This window comes from Populus euphratica, unplaced genomic scaffold (genome assembly GCF_000495115.2).
Source record: "Populus euphratica unplaced genomic scaffold, PopEup_1.0 scaffold255.1, whole genome shotgun sequence".
Classification (NCBI taxonomy): Eukaryota; Viridiplantae; Streptophyta; class Magnoliopsida; order Malpighiales; family Salicaceae; genus Populus; species Populus euphratica.
Window position 1 is genome coordinate 208,737 of NW_011500141.1, and position 19,735 is coordinate 228,471.

Genomic DNA, 19,735 nt, shown 5'->3' on the forward strand with positions numbered 1-19,735 from the left:
CAAACCATGATAAAAGTAAAATATATATGTTTTTTTTATTATAATTCACACTATAAAAACTTAACTGCACCTCACCACACCTCCAAAAGTGTGCATAAAAATAATAAGAAAAGGAAACCTCCAAAAGTGCTTAGGCAGGAGTGATCCAGGGCTTACGAGACGTGCCCGCCATTCCTCGGGCCAGGCTACTCTAACCGTACTTCCTCTCTTCCAATTCAACCTGGGCACTCTATTTTTCTGCAATTTGAACTCATAACTCCTCCTTGCGGTAGAAACCCTTGTTCCAGTGGTGAATGAGAGGTCATAGCTGAGAAATTGAGATTGGATGAAGGGCTTGCTTGGCTCTATTGTGCTTGTAAGCAAAACACCTTCTTTAGTTTATTACAAGAGAAGCATGCATTTTTCTGAGTTAACATCGAGACAACATTTCAGCCTCTACTGGAAGTAAGTTTTTACCATACATTTCTACTCTTAAAAATCGGACCACTGGCTGTTTATGCAGGACCAAATGTAGCTGGAGTAGAGATTGGCCAACCGAAATGTTGAACCCAAAAAAGACCCTTTTTTTTTAATAGTTGAAAGCACGTCCAATGAAACTCCTAGTGCTCTTACTTGAAAAAATTGCTGCTTTTATTTTGCGAACTCGGGTCAACAATCCTATCAATTAAACAATACTTTGATGTCCTCGATCCGAGCAGTATTAATATTTTATATGCCGACAAAACTATGATTTTTGCCGTGTACGCTGTGTTTCCTCTTACAGGGGATGAGTTCATCGAGGAATAATGGTTCCCATAGGGTTAATGGACTTGGAAGAAAATGCTACGGCTCAAAAATACTGTCTAGAGACCATTCCGTTTCAATTTCCACAGAATCAAAGTCGCTGACCGTAAAATGTCCAAAGCTTTACTTTCTGTGGTGGGCTGGTAGTGTAGTACTCGTGCGTGTTCAAGCAGAAGTAAAGTGAATTTCAGCTTTGAGAAGTGGCTCACTAGCATATATGGGATTCTGATCAAGCATGCCATGTGCTCCTTTCACCATTTGATGTCAAGAACAAAAGGGTAGGGTTCCTGACGTTGGAATGGGGGGTTGCCAAGGCAATGGGTCAGGTGCATGAACGCTATTATGTGCAATAACATTACCACAATCCATGGTTAAAGCAGGGAACACATGGCTTTGTTCTTGGAATGGTCCACAATTTCCTAGCCACATCACAAGCGGGATTCCATGAACTCAAGATATCCTGGAGGAAAATACTGCCGATGAATTTATATATACTCAAGGAAGGAATCAAAGGATACTTGTTTAATTCCTTGCGTATTTCAACTCTTTAATTCCTTGCAAATCATCCTTCCTGTCTTGCATCCTCCCCCACCCAAACATGGCGCTAGAAAACTGGAAGAAACAAAATATGGATCCATCATTTGGTATACTTTCCATTGAACATTTACAACACGATTATTTCTTTACAAAGAATGTTCAGTAATCAAACAAATAAAGAATAATATGCCAAAAATCCAGCCTGTGAATTAAGGAAGGGCTTGGTATTGACAGTGAATATGTTCACTGTTCATTTTGCAAGAATGAACAGTAGATAATAAAACGTAAAAATACAAGACGCTGAATAAAAAACATGAAAAAATTTCTTCAACAGAACTTCCTTATTTTTAGTGCGTCCCATGAAGCAAGCCACAGCTTCATTTTATAACCAAACACTATATTATTGAATTTGAACAAAATCGCAGTAGCTGCTGCAAAGACAAACGACCTCAAGTAGGGATTAAGCGTCCATGCCCTTCAGTTCCAAGGTGAGGTGACATATGACGGTCTCCTTGATGCCACGGATAGCATTGGATTTCCACAAGATAATCCATAGGGAAACCTCACAAAGCTGAGTTCGATATTCATAGTCCATGCTGCACTTGGGTTACTGTCATCTAGCAATAAGTGCCTTGTTGCATCTTTGAGTGGCACCTTTAGTCTAAATGTAATTAATATCTAGAACAAGCTCACACATCAGAGATGTAAACATCAAACCAAACATTTTTACAAATTAACGCCAGATCCCTCTTACTCAGGTCCACTTTTCAGACAGCATAAAGCCTTGTAACCTGGTTTATATTGGATCGGCAAACTGGGCAAACACCTTTCTTAGCTTTGATCTCCCTCAAACAAGTCATACAACCAGCCATGTGACCACAAGGAATGCATGCACCTTCAACAGGAGCTTCCCAACATATTATACATGAAGAAGAACTACCTCCCTTGTTCACGTCACTTGTTACAGAAGCTCCAAGCTCTGTGGCTGGAACAGACAAGTCCAGTAGACTAAAATCAAATGATGGATGATGGATAGGCCCTGCATCCAATTCCTCATCGGGAATTGGTGGAGCTGATGGAGCTGATGCAGTATTTCCACCACTAGTTTCAGAAACAGGGGGAATATCATAACGGGGTTGTACATGATCTTGGCTGCCACTTGGCCCCATATTAGGCACAGCGCATCCATTGTAGTCTTCTTTTGGTGCCTCACCCATCCATCCACTGCTGCGTGCTTCTGAATGTGTGGATGCGCCCCACCTGTTGTGGCTATCACCAAGCACAGGGTCTTCCCAGCCGTTTGCATTAGTTACTTCAGAGCTCCGATGAGTATTTGGATGTAGTGGATTGTCCTCTATGGTAGACTGAATGGATCCACCTATTGCCGTTGCCAATCCCACAGCTTCTGCTGAAGTATGATGACCAACCACTGGGACTGTGGTTGGAGGATTGCCATACATTGGTGGCGGCGTAACCTGAAATTATAAATGTTGACAATGGTGTCTTTGTTGCAGGGGGCAAGTTGCATACAATGAAGCAAGAATGGAGCAAAAGTCATTTATTTTTTAAAATATGTAAATTAGACTACAAGGAACTTTGCATAAACCAATCCACAACAGCCACTCTTTTAGTGCACCAAGTTCTCCATAATTTGCTAAAACATCTCAAAAAATTAGGAAACAAACTAGACCAACCAAACTCAAATCAAGATTAAAAGCTTGAAATGGAAAGTCAAAACACTTCCTTGACAAACAGTTCAAGCCTTTTGCTTCAAAACCTAAAACAGGGTCACCATTGTCCCCAAGTCATGAATCCACTCCCTTCCACTGCTCTAGATATGTGTATACTCTACTTGTTATCCTTCTAAAATAAGCAATTTCTAGTGGATCAAATTTGACAGAAGTATTTAAGTATCTAGATCAGTTTTTGTAAACTCTCGTGTAAACATCGAGCCGCAAGACCTTGTCGAGTAATGGAAACTTGGAATTAAGGAAAATAAATATATGATATAAATAACATGGAATGTGATGCGAAATGGAGAGGATAATCTCCATGAATAAACTTAAAAATTGTGATCTTAAAAATTGTGATGGAATTCATATGAGAATTATCAATTTTCGATTCAAAATTCATAAACTTGGCTAAACTAGTGACGAGTTTCAACGAAGAAAAAAATGATGAAAATTTAAAATAAATGTATGCTGAGAATGAGAAAATGATTCCAAGAAATTAATGTCATAATGAGGAAAAAAGTTAAGGATGGATTGTACGAAAAGTGTTAGTGCAAGTTTCGGTTAAAAATCGATAACGTTATCATGGAATGATAATAAATTTGATAAATAAATAAATGAGAAAAATATAAAATAAATACGATTTGAAATAAGAAAATGGTCCCGAGGAGTTAGCGAGACGACAGGGAAGAAATTCAATAGAAAGACTGCATGAAAAAGTACCGATAACCAGGTAAAATATATGAAAACTATCTAGAAGCTTCTTGAGGGGTAAAATCATCAAAAAGCCATAAAAATCTCCTTTTAAAAACCAGCAGCCGCTGGTGTTACAGCCATGGGAAAAATGGCTTCAAGAACTTCATTTTCTTAGCACAAATGGAGAGATTCTTCCATAAAAAGGGGTTTGTGAGTGATTAAATCAAGTAATTGGAAAGAAAGCATCATCTGGAGGGTTTGGAGAGCAGAAATAAAGGAAGAAAAGTAAGGGTTAATGAGAGAGAAAGAGAGAGCTTGAGTTCTAGAGAGTGGAATGAAGAAATTATGAAGAAAGGCTTGAATTGCCTGGAAAAAATTCATTGGTTTCGTGTGAACAAGAGGTAAGGAACTTTCTTTTCTTGTTCTTTTGAAGTTTTAGGTTGATTTGAGTTTGAATTGAAATGGCCAAGTGATGAATGTTGAGGTTTGTTGTAATGTGATGGTAAATTGGGTTTTTGTTGTTAAATTAGTTATGAAAAAAAGTTGATTATCATGAATGGATAAGTGAAAATCATATGGACAATTAAGGGTAACCTAGGGAATTTCTTTGCTCAAAGATCAGCCTAGGAGGGAATATTGGTCTTTGAATGAGAATGCATGAATGATGTGTTTTAGTTTGTTATTGAGGATTAAAAGATGAAATTATGTGACTTGAACATAAAATAGATAAAGGAAAATTTTCAAGGGATAAATTCCCTCTTTTGGCTGAATTACCTTTTGGTGGTGGATGAGACATGTTGTTATTAAAAGTGATGATTTTGTATAAAACTTGTGTTTAAATGTTGTACAACATACATAAATAAGATTTGCTTTGAAATTTTTTTTTGAAAAAAATTAAATAAAGAAGAAAGAATCAATGAAACTGGCACCCAGAGCATTCGACCAAGTAGTGAGGAAATTAGATTTGGTTTGTGTTAAGTGAATGATATGTTCTAATACATGGATGTTAAATGAGTTTTGGTTTAAAATTACTAGTAAGAATCTAAAGGGTTGAGAATCCATGTGTAGCTGAAATTTCCATAAATATAAAAATGAAATTTATTTGATGTTTTTGGCTTGGAGTGTGCTAGAATCAACATGGGAATGTTGGAAAATTATGTGTGGATAAGAATTAGAAGAAAATTTAAAGAGATGAAATCCTTTGTTGGCCAAAACATTCCTTGATGAAAGGAATGAAAATTTTTAATATTATTGATTGGAATTGTATTAGGATTCATGTAGGGTTTTGAAGGAGTACGGGGGTGAATAAAATTTATCTTGGAATGATGGAGAAATGTTCCAATAAGTGAGGGAAAACCCTTGTGGATGAAATGGATAGGTTAGGAAAAAAATAAATGGAAATGTGCTTAATTGAAATATTGAATATGATAGGATTAAAGTATGTCTTAAACGTGTATAAAATGCATGCGTAAAGCTTGAAACCTAAAGAATATGCTTGGATTTGTGCATATGAAAATGAAAGATAATGGATACCAATTGGTATGAAATATGGCAAATTTAATACTTAATGTGCATGTTTATAAAGGATGTGGAAATTGTAGTGTTACATGTTTTGAATGGATGCGTGAATATGAATGCAAAGTTTCTTAATATAAATGTGTTGTGCATGAACATGTGGATATGAATATATGTTGAAATGGGAACCTAAAAATATATGGAAATGGATAAAAAAATACAGAATGTTTTGCTAGGAGATTTAAATATATTGTGTATGTGTAAATAAACACGAATGGAAAGTTGAAAAATAAGAAAGTGTACAGATAGTTTGCATTATGTGCTCTAGGAGAGGCATGCCAAACATGATTAACCTCTGAAGAAGGGAGTTAAATCTATAAATATTAGGTAGGTGTTCTGCAAGTTTTATGTTTGTTAATAACTGTAAATTCTTTAAATGTGTGAATATATTATAGGGAAAAATAAGAACATAGTGACACAAATGAAGGATTAATTGGCATACTTGTTGGATGATTGAATTATTGGCAACTATAAGGGTTCGCCAGATAAAGTGGCATCCGTGTGGGTTGGCTAGATTGTTAGCAACCGTAAAGTTTTGCCAGATTAATTGGCATTCACGTTGGATGGCCAAAGTTATTGACGATAATGAGAGTTGGCCAGGGTAATTGGTTTCCTTGATGGATGATTGAGAAAATATTTGACTTCCATGGATGAATGGTTAGGAATTAATGGATATCATTGTTGATGTTTAGGATTGATTTAGTTATTCAACCTCAAGTTGAAGGTTAAATCTCCTCAGAAATATAATTAAGAAAGATATAAAATAAGCATCGTTAAGGACATGTGTACACAGAATGCTTGTACAATGAATAATGTTCACTCTTTTAAAGTCTACTACAAGTGTAGGGACTGCTATTAAAAAAAAGATTATAATGATGGTTACATAGTCAGGAATTCAATTTAGGGATTATGGCTGTTTGAAAAGGTGAGTTGGATATATGAACTCAAGATGTATAATGCTGGAGTAGAGGATGTAGAAACAAAGAGTAATATTTGATGTGAATTCATGCATGATGTGAATGATAACGATTTAGTAGATTAATAAATGAATGATTTTGGCATATTGATAGTTCAAATGCAAGGTTCATACGAGTTGTTTTGGAGAATGGATGTCCATAAAGGATGTTTGAAAATGAAATTGAATCAAACCTCAAAGATGATGATCCTATAGATTACTTGTTGTGTTGAGGTATTTGATAGATTGACTTGTAAAAAGAGATTAAAGATATGTTGATAATATGCTATATGCCCTTAATGTAGTGTTAATATTTGAAAGCATTGTAATGTTAGTTGCTCGTTTTAGGTTCATCTCAGACATGCCAGGAGCAATAACTCGTTATTATGATTCCTTCAGTAGTTTTAGGTAGTGATTATGAACATTGTGATATCTTATGTTTTTTGGATTGTAAATAATAGAATATATATTTTTTGTGGCATGTAATCCAAATGTTTCTTTTAGTATATGTAAAAGTTAATTTAAGTTTTATTAATTGTTGATGATTATAATTTTTAAGGTGTGGAAGTCCTTATTTCATTTGCAAGTATCTTTAGGCCCCATTTGTTTGCTAGAAAGTAATTTCTTTTTAAAAAATGAATTCCGGGAAAGTGAATTACTTTCTAATGTTTGGTAGTGTAATGGAAAATAAGTTGGAAAACAGTTTCCAGTGTTTGGTTATGTCATGAAAAATGAGCTGGAAAATAATTTATTAATATTTTATTTTTCTCATGTTTATTAAAATATTAAGGAACAAATCTTACAAATTAAATAGTTGAATGACAATGAAATTGAAAAAAATATAATTTCATAAATTATCTCAAATAAAATAAATAATAATCAAAATAATAGAGATCAAATCTAAAAAATAAAAAAAATAAAAGATGAAGAAATTAAAATAATAATAATCAACATTTCATAAATTATTTCAAATAAAATAAGTAATAAAAAAAATAAGGACCAAATTTGATAGATAAAAAATTTCAATAAAAAAATGATAAGGAAAAAGCAAATAGCAATTATAAAAATAAAGACCAAAATTAATATAAAAATTAAATTTTAAGAGATAAAATTGAAAAATAAATATTCAAAACAAAATATATATAACAATAAAAAGTTTAAGGATCAAATTTGATATAATCAGCAAATAATAACATTTTAAAATTTTTCACAACTTCTGAAAAGTGTTTTCCGCCCAACTTTTCCAGAAAAAACACTTTCCTGAAAACCATGCTAAATTTTCCTTTGACTGGAAAGTGTTTTCTGTTGACCGGAAAATGTTTTCCGTTAACTAACTTTTCTAATGACAAACAAACACGAGAAAGTTTGGAAAATGGTTTCCCGGAAACTACTTTTTGGAAAACAAACATGGCCATAGTGTTAAAAGAACATTTATGCTTGAAGGATGATAAGAATTATGGTTGAGATGAAGTTTTGATGATGAGATATGATTCAGAATGGTTACATCAAGAATTAAGGATTGTTGTGTGTGTGTGATTGCATGTGTCGACATTTGAAAATATCCTATTATAGGGTAGACTACCAAAATTTTGATAAAGATTTAAATAACTTGAAGGGAGTACAACCATGTTATTATAGATTATGAAATTTGAATTGAAGTAGAAAAGGAAAATCCCTGTTTTTCATTGAAACTTTTCATTGAGTTTTAGACTCAAAGGATTGTAAAATCTAGGGCTGGTACAATTTTCACTTTTGATTTACTACTCTCTGTTAGAAAACACTGAAATTCTTAATTTTGTGCCTGTATTATACAGAAAAAGTCTCCATAATTTACATCAGTGTTCAAGAAGATATAAGAGTATCATTCTCATAAACATTTCAATGACTATACATACTTCTAACTTGAGAGCACCTGTTTTCTGAATTCTGTAATCATCTTTACCAAAAGATTCCAAAGATACACAGTTCATTTAATACATGCAAATTTAGGCTACAAAAATAAACATTGCAAAAGCTAAAACCAACATACCTGAGGAATTCCGCTGCATGCATCATATAAACAGTGAAGCTGCTGTTTATCACCCTCGTTGGCAGATGCAAGTTTGTATTGAGTTTCTGGAAGAATGCAATAACCACAGAAAGCACTTCACTTAAGCTAGTACAATGGAAAAATAACAAGTGAGGTAAATAATGTTCTACAAACACACTAGGAAACTATGAATATTAAATGGAATATCTATCTGCTGTTCACATATTCATAAACTGTCAAGACTTCTATATCATAGGTGACATTTGAAGGCATGCACATCTATGGCAAGATTCTATGAACAATAAAAAACTAATAGCCACCACCAAGAATCATGAATATGACTTACTAGTAGACTGGTCAAAAATAGTAAGCTCGGGACATGGTCTATTGAAGTTAGGTTCCTCAATTTCAGCATTCCAAAGAGCAATAACTGTACGAGGTTGTACATCCTGTTGATTCAGCAGTGGTGAAATTGAAAGGTTCAGAAAATAAGGACAGCTTATGCAAATATGAATAAAACAGAGAACTCTAACCGTGAAGCTACAAATTTCATGTGTTTTCAGCATTTTCCCAGAAAGGGCATTAGAATGGAATTTAGACTTCCCAGATTGCAGTCCATGTAAGTGGCTGCTACATTGGTGGGGAAACCAATTCTGGTTGATTTTATGCCCAAAAGGAGACATCATAAACAAAAAGATGCCATTGTTGGTCGATGATTCCAAAGAACCACAAAAAAACAGTACCTAGATATCTTTTTCACACATATGTACTACCAATATCCATCAACAACAAACAAAATTCATGGCACAATTATGAGGTTTTTGAAAACTATCATCCTTTCAGAGGAATATCTCATTTAATATCTTTCGCAATAGGTCATTTAATAGGGTTCGAGGGGGTCAATCCATTAACCTCAATTATCATGTGAACTTTAGGGTGTGGGTACATGTAGTAATGGAAACTAGGATCTCAGGCACATGTAGAATGGTACAATGACCCCAGGGAGCTACCTGGCTCCTTAGAAAAGAGACCAATGCCTAAACAATTGCTAAAACTGAGCCCAAGAATTAGAAAATGAAGTCGAGGGATATCTTAAATAACATAGAATATGACTTCTATATAAACAACTCTTCTTAAAGTAAGACTGAAGTACAGAGATGGGTAGGGCATATTATCAACTTGGTATTAAAAACATTTTGAGGAATAATTCTCATAGGCAGACATGGGAATACAACAGATGTTTACTATAGACATCTAGATCATAAGCAAACAGTATCAATAGTTAAGGTCACCATACCTGGAAAGAAGGATATATCACAAGCTCCAGCTTCTTGGGTGTCATGGGATTGCTGGAACCTTGTGGTATAACAGCAGCCCAGCTGCAAGTGATAAGCCTTGGTCAGAAAATTAACCTGATATGTTGGCAAGTAAAAACAGAAATAACATTATACAGGCCTTCAAAGAAGATGTGGAAATCATATTGACAATCTAATTAGCATCAAAGAAACTCCAGTAATGCCGCCATATGATAAAATAAACAGCAGTGTACCAAATGAGAAGCAATTATAAGGGAAAGGCATGAGATAAATGAATTAACAAAGTAACTCGGCATACAGACATTTTGCTTGATAAAAATTGAGGAGCAAATGCTCTGAGAAATCCTGGACCATAAAACTCCCGCAGCCAGCCAGTGAAATAGCAAATGTGACTCTAAAAAAACAAAAAAAGGTGAAAATAAAAGTTAGGCAATTAAACCATCTTTCAATATGTATGGAGGCGAGTTAATAAATTAAAACCTGCATTCTTTTCAAGCTTACCTCAATAGTGCGCACAATATTTATATTCCCCTTTATTCTAGCAACATCAAGTGCAGTTTGACAATCATCATTTCTCACTAAAGCATTCGCTGAAATATTGAAGAAAGAACCGGAATCCATAAAACTGGATGCAAACACGCAGCACTGTGCTAACAAACTTGTGCCTCTCTACTACTTATGACTCAGACTTACCTCCACTTGAGAGAAGTAACTTAACAGTCTGCTCCAGGCCTCTTTTCACCGCATGATGTAAAGGGGTACCCGCATGACGCCCTGCCAATAACAAATGCACTTTTGCATCATTCTTATTTACGAAGCACAAAACTTTCAGCTTCATAAATGACTAACAATTACAAATGTGAAGTAAGGATTTGACTAATTCACACAATATATATATGACTAGTACGAAATAGCACGAAAAAAAAAACTTTCTGGTTGCAGAAACTTACCTGGACGATAAGCATTGACATTGGCTCCCATTTCAATCAAAACTTTGGCAACATTATACAATCCAGAATCCATACAAGCCACTATAAGAGGGGTCTTTCCATCTCTGTCAATACACTGCACCCAAAAGTCAAACTAAGATAACAACTTCCTCTATCTAGACAAAGCCAAAACCATAGCAACAAGAATTTTGTGCATAATTCATCCAAAAAATAGTAGATTTTTTTGCATGAGTTGCAGCAAGTGAAGGTAAAGCTTTAACAACATAACAAGTTTGTAGCTTTAGCGTCAGAATCAACATGATATGGAAAAAGTAGAGAAGGGCCAGTATTGTATTAAGTAGTAAGAAGTATATGGTTCGTTATTTTTGTTTACCTCAAGAATAGCCCCTTCACTACAAAGAGCTTTAACAGCGTCCACATTTCCGGCAATAGCCAGCTGATACAGAAGTTCGTCTTTGGATTGTTTTTGAGTCATTGGATCAAGACTTTGGCCCATGATTTTGGAGAAGAGAAAGGAAACAAAATAAAAGAGAGTTTATACAAAAGGATGATTAAGAAGCAAAGGAAATGGTTATTATAGAGAGGGAGAAAACTTCGCAACGAAGGATTGGGGTCATAGTTAATTAACAGTCAACACTAGGGGGATCAAGTAAGGCTGCGTTTGTTTTCCGCTAGCTTTTCCGTTAACGCCACATGTTTGATAATAAAGGAAACTGTATTTTATGTTATGGGACCATCGGAGAATGTTTGTTCGCAGCGATAGCTTCTTCATAAAGCAGGTTTTCACGTAATAAAAAAGAAAAGCAAGTTTCATGTAATAAAAAAAATTGGGTTTAAGAATGTTTTTTAAAATATTTTTTATTTAAAAATATATTAAAGTAATACTTTTTTATTTTTTAAAATTTATTTTTAATATTAAAATAATTTAAAAATATCAAAAATATATATTTTTAAAAACACTTTCCAAAAAAAAAAAAAAAAACCATCCTCATCTCTGTTAGTTGAACGCATCATGGAGGGATTTGAAGAGCTAAATATTACTTTGCATGAAGTCAAAAACAGAGGTCAAGGAAACAAAATTATATGAAAAGAAAAGGGAATTTATCTAAATTTGTGTTGTTGTTTTGTCTTTTTTTCCCCGTATCACTGATACAATGAACTACCAGGGAAAGCAGACTCTGGCTCTTGTTCTGAATCCAACTCGGGCTCTATTTCGGGGTCCAATTCAAGCTCCAAGGTGGTGTCTGGGAGTATCTCAAACTGATTCCTTTTCTCACCATTTAAATTTAAATGACATGTAGAATTAACAAGATCCTCACTTGAATAAATGGGCTGGAATTTCACTTGAGGTACTGGAGATTTCCGTTGGAATTTCGATGGTGGCCTGGTAAAAGAGGTGTTGGGCTCTAGGGCGTCGTTCCTTTCTTCCTTACTTGAGTTAAAGGAGCTTGTGCCTTTAGCTTTCTTGTATGCTCCATTCTCTGGCTGGTCCAGATTGAAGTTTCCACTGTTGATAGTGCTGGTTTTTTTCTTACCTTGCTCAGTTGAGTGTTTCCGAAGTAGCTTAAGGAGGGAATCCACAGTTTCGTTCTCTCTACCTTTTCCTTGGGAAGCTTCAAACTTTGACTTCTTTGGCTGCAGCTCTTTCACGCAGTGAGCATGTACCTTCCTAAATAGCTCAACAATCTCCTCTCTAGGCCCAGGGGCAGCAGTGGCTTGGAACTTTGGGGTACCGGATAAGGAGAGTAGTGACCCGTTCTTTGATGTTAACAAATCAGATTCATCAAGGTTTTCAAAGCTGCTCGTCTCTTCATTTTGCCTGTTCCTGTTACGTGAAAACTGTTTGTTTTGCCTAGATAAGTCTGGGTTTCTCCTGTGACCACCAGAGCATTTGCACACAATGGATGAAGCCCTGAAAGAACATTTCATCTTTCCAAACTGGGCCTGCGAATGATTATAGCGGACACAATGTGAAGAACAAGGAGATACAACAACTGCTCTACCATAAATTCCTGAGCAGAGGAGACACCTGCCTTCTGATGATCCATAACCTACAAATGGCACAGATCCGTACAAACAAGGAAAATTAGTTGTACAGTTTAGGAAATTATACATGTGATGAGGATCTTGATTTTAATCATGAAATTGATGCTATGAGAAGTCAACAAATAATACTCGCTTTTGACAGCGACTAACTTAAATGTTTATGAATACAAATTTTCCCAAGTGCTTCCGGCATCACCCAGCACAATTTTTTGGTGCCATGAATTATGGAATTTTTGCCTTTCTTAGCACCTTGAATAATAACGCATTTATGATGATGAGAGACTACTTTCAAAAGCAGGAGTATTTCTATGAAAACCAATCAGGAGCATAATAGTTTCTCATGCACTGTAGCAGTCAGCCACCAGACAACTCATCTCCCCACAAAGATTCACACTAATGCACCACCAGCCCAACATCTTTCCTCTCAAAAATCAAACAAGGAGCTGGAATGAAACCGGCACAACAGACATAAAAGTGTCTTCCCATCAATCTCCTTGCAAATGAAAGAACAAAGAGTATTCAAACATATTACCTGTACCAAAATAAAACGGGCAGACCAGGCATTCTTATATCTATTAAAGTTATACAATTTTGAGCAATAACACAAAAGGTACGGAATGTTAAACGTGTTTATTCCCATCCAGAGCATCTGGACATAACTATCTTCTCATCAAACGAGCAGTACTTTGATTATAACTCTAATACAGCCACAAGCAGCCAAGAGACACCACTCACCACCAACCAACTACTTGGACCTCGTCATAGTTAACCTCGTCAACACCATAAACATTTCAAACTCCAGCTCTGCCATCACGATTGTGGTTTTCATCATATGCACATGTCATCAAATGCAAAATTGGGACACATTAATCGTGGTCTCAATGAAGTATCCATATAAAGAACACCCTAAGTAACCTGGCCCTTATAAACATACGGGCCAGAAAAATTCACCACCAAACTTCATATCACATTTCCTACAGTGCTACTGAAAAGCGAACCTTTTGTTTCCTAACACTAATCTTGCAGTGCACGTGGAAGACCTTGCAACTGGGCAAGGTATGACATTGTGCCTGATGATGCTGAAAGATACACAAAACTTATGGGACAATATCTTTGTCGAAAACTATGTAGCATATAAAAGTAAAGAAGTCGCTCGCAAATAGTTTTTTCAAAAATTAAAGCCACCATAACATACACATACAAGAGACCATTTCCATGTAAAACAATCGGCGTCAAATACCTAGACTCAAGATCCTATACAATGCTATTAAGAAATAAAAAAGCAAGCAAAAAGTGGAATGTGAAGGGGTTACCAGAAGCCAACCAGCCAAACACAAGCAAACAACTGAAACAACAAATAGTCAGTTTTGAGATAAAAAAGAAAAAGAAACCCAGTAGTTAAAAGAAGCTAGGAGCAACAGAGAAGCCCTCTCCTTACTCCTAAAAGTCATTCTATCAAAAACATGGTGAGCAGCAATCTTTACTAGCAACAGCTTTCAAAACAAAGATGCAAAAACACGTGCCAACGAAAACCCTAGCTGACGGAATGAAGAAAACGAAAAGATAACTGAGAAACAGGTTCCCATTTCGGCCAAACCAAGTTTTCTTTCGTTTTCACGGAAACTAAACAGGGGCTAATGAACTTGAAGCAGGAAAGGAAAGGTAAAAGGGAGTGAAAAACAAAATAAACCGAGTACCAGCCAGGTTCTGAGTAACAAGATGGGCTGCTTGTGATATTGTACGAACTAGTTGAGAGCTGTTGTCCTAATAGTACCGCTCTTGCATTTTATATTAGGATGTTGGCATGCAAATCCAACAAGATAAATAATAAGCGACAAGATAAAATAAAAAATGACACATAAAAATTTACGTGATTCATCTAATTTGGCTACGTCCACGGGCAAGTATAGAAGGAGTTCACTAAGTAATATGGAAATTACAACCTCTCTCTACTAATAGGAGAATAATTAAAATCTCTCTAATAATAGGAGAAAACACCTCACTTACTATCTTACATATACCTCACAATTTTGTGGGATTACTCTCTCTTCACCCTCTCTTCTTTCTCTCTACTTGCTCTCAATTTTCTCTCTTTAGGTGTGTCTATAATGCTTGGATGCATTGCCTATTTATAGGCAAACATCCATGCAAAAGACAAAGGTAAGGTAGGTGGCACTAAATTTATGCCTAACATTGTTGACAAATTGGTGCCTAACATTGTTGACAAAACATTGTTGACTTTGTCAACAATGTTAGGGTGGTTTCACATTCTTCCACTTGAAGACTTTGATGATTTAATCAATTCTTCACACTTGATCATCTGTGATTCTTCTATCCTTTCTATACTTGCTATCTTCATGCTGCTTACATTTCTGCTAGGCCGTAAGAGGATCTGCACCATATATACTTATCAGTGTTAACCGGTTTCGTCAAAGCATCTGCTGGGTTTTTCTTTGTGTGAATCTTCTGAAAATCCACACTTCCATCTTCCACCACTTCGCGAACAAAGTGATACTGAACATCTATGTATTTTGTTCTTGAATGAAACGCTGGATTCCTTGCAATATGCAAGGCACTTTGACTATCACAATACAAAAGAATATTCTCTTGTTTGTGCCCGAGCTCCTCCATAAGTTTCTTCATCCATATTGCTTCTTTACAAGCTTGTGTAGTTGCCATGTACTCAGCTTCTGTTGTGGACAATGCTACAACAGTCTGAAGTTTAGAAACCCAGCTCACAGCTCCTCCTGCAATTATGAACACATAGCTTGTAGTGGATTTTCTTTTCTCAAGGTCACCAACAAAATCTGAATCAACATAACCTCTGATGGTAAATTCTAATCCTCCATAACATAATGCAGCATCTGAGGTACCCTTGATATATCTCAAGATCCTCTTAATAGTATTCCAATGCTCTCTTCCAGGATTTGCCATGTATCGACTAACTGCTCTCACTGCTTGTGCAATGTCTAGTCTTGTATATATCATGGCAAACATTAAACTTCCCACTGCTGATGCATACGGTACTCGAGGCATCTCCATCCTCTCTACTTCATTGGTAGGAGACATACTTGAGGATAATTTGAAGTTAATAGGAAGTGGGGTGGAAATTGGCTTACAATCTTGCATGTTGAAGCGTCGCAAGATTTTCTTCAAATAATTCTTCTGAGAAAGCCAAATCTTCCTCTTACTTCTGTCTCGGTAAATTTGCATCCCTAGAATCTTGTTTGCTGGTCCCAAGTCCTTCATATCAAACTCCCTAGCCAACTATGCCTTCAATTCTTGGACTCGATCTTTGTTGGGGCCTATCACCAACATGTCATCCACGTACAACAACAAAATGATGAAATCTTCTTCAAACCTTTTGTAATACGTACAATGATCTGAACTGAGTCTGTTGTACCCAAAGCTAATTATGAAGGAATCAAATCTCTTGTACCAACACCTCGGCGCCTGTTTGAGACCGTATAGAGATTTGTTCAACCTGCAAACCAAGTTCTCCTTGCTTGTTTCAGCAAAACCCTCTGGTTGGAGCATATAAATTTCTTCTTCAAGTTCTCCATGAAGAAATGCACTTTTCACGTCTAACTGCTCCAAGTGAAGATCAAATATAGCACACATTGCCAAGACTACTCTGATTGTCGTAAGTCGTACCACCGGAGAAAATATCTCATTGAAGTCTATTCCTTCTTTCTGAGCATATCCTTTCACCACCAATCTTGCACGATATCGCTCCACTTGATCATTGTCATCACGTTTTATCTTGTAAACCCATTTGTTGCCAATGGCCTTTATTCCTTGTGGTGGTGGAACAAGATCCCAAGTATTATTCTTGTGCAGAGCTTCAATCTCCTCTTGCATTGCTGTCATCCACATAGATACATCTGTGTTTTTGATAGCCTCATGGAAAGTTGATGGCTCTCCATCCTCTGTTAGAAGACAGTATGCAATGTTACTTTCAGTAACATATTCTAAGTGCCAAGCCGGTGGTCTTCTTTCACGAGTCGACCGCCGAACTTCAGGAGTTTCAGACTCTATTTGTTCTTGCTCTTCATGCTCTGGTACAGTTTCAGAAGAAGCATGATTCTGAGTATTTTTCACATGGACTGCTGTAGTCTCCTTTAGAATACTATTATGTTCTTCTATTTGCATTTTACCTTCAGCAAATATGACATATTTGCTGATAACTACCTTGTGGGCAGTAGGATCCCACAAGCGATACCCCTTCACTCCATCAACATATCCCAAGAATACACATTTTCTAGATTTTGAATCCAGTTTGCTAACTTCTTATGTATTGTACATCACGTACACAGGACTTCCAAATATATACAATCGAGAATAATCAGCTGGTTTTCCAGTCCACATCTCCATCGGTGTCTTTAGCTCAATTGCGGTTGATGGGGATCAATTTATCACATAACATGCGGTATTGACTGCTTCTGCCTAGAATGACTTTCCTAGACCTGCAGCCTTCAACATTGCTTTTGTTCTTTCTAATAGAGTTCTGTTCATCTGCTCTGCCACTCCATTTTGTTGTGGAGTGTATGCCGTTGTGAACTGCCTTTTGATACCTTCATGTTGACAGAAGTTATCAAATTCATCACTGGTATATTCTCCTCCATTGTCAGTCCTCAAACACTTGATCTTCTTTTCAGATTCAAGTTCTACCCGCACTTTGAAAGTTTTAAAGACTGCAAGCACATCTGCCTTCTTCTAATTGGATACACCCAACATCTCCTGGAGAAGTCATCTATGAATGATACAAAATATCTTGCTCCTCCCAAGGATACAACCGGTGCTTGCCAAACATCAGAGTGAATCAGGTCTAAGATGCATTTGCTATTAGTTGTTGATGTGCCAAACTTCAACCTGTGCTGTTTACTTGTAACACAGTGCTCACAAAAAGGTAAAATAACCTTTATAAGCCCAGGGAGTAACTTCTGATCAGAGAGAACCTTTAAACCTTTTTTTGACATGTGACCTAGTTTTTGATGCCACATCATCATCTTCTTTTCTGCAGGACTGGTTGATGCGATTGACGCTTCTGCCTCATGATGTGTTTCTCCCATTAATGCAAATACATTTGCAACTGTCTTTTTTCCTTTAAAACCACCAGCGCTCCTTCGATGATTTTCATGATTCCATTTTCTGTTCGGATCTTACAACCAAGACTATCAAATTGTCCTATAGACAAAAGATTCTTCTTTAAGTCTTTCACATGTCGCACTTCTGAAATAGTACGAATTAAGCCATCATACATCTTCAATTTGATGGTGCCAATGCCAACAATCTCTAAAGCATGATTATCACCCATGAACACTTTGCCTCTAGAGATGGGTTTATATGTATGGAACCAATCTCGATTAGGAGTCATATGCCATGTTTCTCCTGAATCCATTAGCCATACTCCAGTGAACTCTTCTCTATCTGTAGAGATTATTGCTGCTTCACTATATAAAATCTCTCCATCTTCTAAGGTGCTCGCAACACATCCTTGAGATTTTGATGACTCTGCAGTATTCTCTATACCTTTTTTAAACCAACAATCCTTTTTGAAGTGCCCCTTTTTGCCACAGCTGTAGCATTTCACAGCCTTCTTACTTCTTGATTTGGACCTCCCCTGCCTTTGACTCCCACTAGAGCCACGCTCCGTTGATCTTCCTCTTGACACCAACAACGCCTCTGCTTGGTTTGAACTGTTTCTGTCTCCTTTGTTTTTGCGTCTATTTTCTTCTTCCAAGATAGCGACTGTAACATTATCGAAGACTAGATAATCTGAAAGGATATTATTTGTCAAGTTGATAATGAGTTGATCATACTAATCAGGAAGACTTTGAAGTAGAAGCTCTGGACGTTCATTTTCCTCTATTTGCTGACCCAATGTAGTGAGTTGTGAAAATAGAGTTCTTATTGTGTTGATGTGGTCAGTCACCGACGTGGTTTCTGCCATTCGAAAGGTATAAAGTCTCCGCTTTAAGAAAATCTTATTGTGCAAAGACTTGGACTCGTATAGCTTTGTTAGAGTCTCTCATATCTCCTTAGCTGTTTTCTTCTCCGCCATACTTGATAATACTTCATCGACTAATGCTAAATGTATGTTAGCAATAGCATTGCCATCCATCTCATTCCATTTTGCATCATCAGTGATCTCCGCGGGCCGATCCCCAATTGCTGCCAAGCAATTGTCTTTCCTTAAGATTGCCTTGATTCTCATTTTCCACAGTGAGAAATTGCTCCCATTAAACCTCTCAATCTTGTACTTTGCTGCCATTGTATTCACCAAGATCTATTCAGCTATCACCATTTCATATATCTGTAACGTATAGAGAAATAGTATCGTGTGAATAATACTTCACTAAGTAAGTTCCCAGGAAAGATTGGAGGGGTCACAAATGGTCCCGTTTAAAACCCAATCTCCTTAGACAGAACTTCCTAGACTGTATTTAATCACCACACTGACTTTTTATATATGCCAACAGCAACGTATGTGAACAGTACTGTATGGATAAATAGTATCGTATATGTGAATAGTGCATAAACATGAATAGTAACTGTATACACAAATAACTTTTGTGTATTAACAACACCAACCAGAAGGCTCTGATACCACTGTTAGGATGCTGACATGCAAACCCGACAAGACAAAAGGTAAGAGACAAGATAAAATGAGAAATGACACACAAGAATTTACGTGGTTCACCCAATTTGGCTACGTCCACGGGCAAGTATAGAAGGAGTTCACTAAGTAATGTGGAAATTGCAACCTCTCTCTACTAATAGGAGAACAATTAAAATCTTTCTAATAATAGGAGAAAACACCTCACTTACTATCTCACAATTTTGTGGGATTACTCTCTCTTCACCCTCTCTTCTTTCTCTCTTATAGTGTGTATATAATGCTTGGATGCATTGCCTATTTATAGGCAAACATCCATGCAAAAGACAAGGGCAAGGTAGGTGGCACCAAATTTATGCCTAACATTATTGACAAATTGATGCCTAACATTGTTGACAAACATTGTTGATTTTGTCAACAATGTTAGGGTGATTTCACATTCTCCCACTTGAAGACTTTGATGAGTTAATCAAGTCTTCACACTTGATTATCTGTGCTT

General features: G+C 36.3%; 2 protein-coding genes and 1 long non-coding RNA gene across 3 annotated transcripts; 1 reads left to right on the forward strand and 2 right to left on the reverse strand.

Annotated features, from left to right (window-relative positions):
* Positions 1–1,396: 1,396 nt before the first annotated feature.
* Positions 1,397–11,273, reverse strand: LOC105110649 (putative E3 ubiquitin-protein ligase XBAT34). Its single transcript, XM_011005744.1, has 9 exons — positions 10,945–11,273; positions 10,572–10,686; positions 10,315–10,395; positions 10,123–10,211; positions 9,924–10,015; positions 9,603–9,684; positions 8,652–8,754; positions 8,306–8,391; positions 1,397–2,795 (listed from the first exon to the last, which is right to left on the reverse strand). Exons 1-9 carry the CDS (start codon positions 11,065–11,067, stop codon positions 2,088–2,090), a joined length of 1,479 nt encoding a protein of 492 aa, XP_011004046.1. The 5' UTR covers positions 11,068–11,273; the 3' UTR covers positions 1,397–2,087.
* Positions 3,459–8,150, forward strand: LOC105110648 (uncharacterized). The gene is made up of 3 exons (XR_839510.1): positions 3,459–4,147; positions 6,625–6,872; positions 7,694–8,150. It is a non-coding gene; the product is annotated as an uncharacterized LOC105110648 (long non-coding RNA).
* A 291-nt stretch (positions 11,274–11,564) lies between the features above and the next one.
* On the reverse strand, positions 11,565–14,405 carry LOC105110650 (rho-N domain-containing protein 1, chloroplastic-like). Its single transcript, XM_011005745.1, has 2 exons — positions 12,904–14,405; positions 11,565–12,622 (listed from the first exon to the last, which is right to left on the reverse strand). The coding sequence occupies exons 1-2, from the start codon at positions 12,944–12,946 to the stop codon at positions 11,715–11,717; spliced, it is 951 nt and encodes a 316-aa protein (XP_011004047.1). The 5' UTR covers positions 12,947–14,405; the 3' UTR covers positions 11,565–11,714.
* Between the last annotated feature and the right edge of the window lie 5,330 nt (positions 14,406–19,735).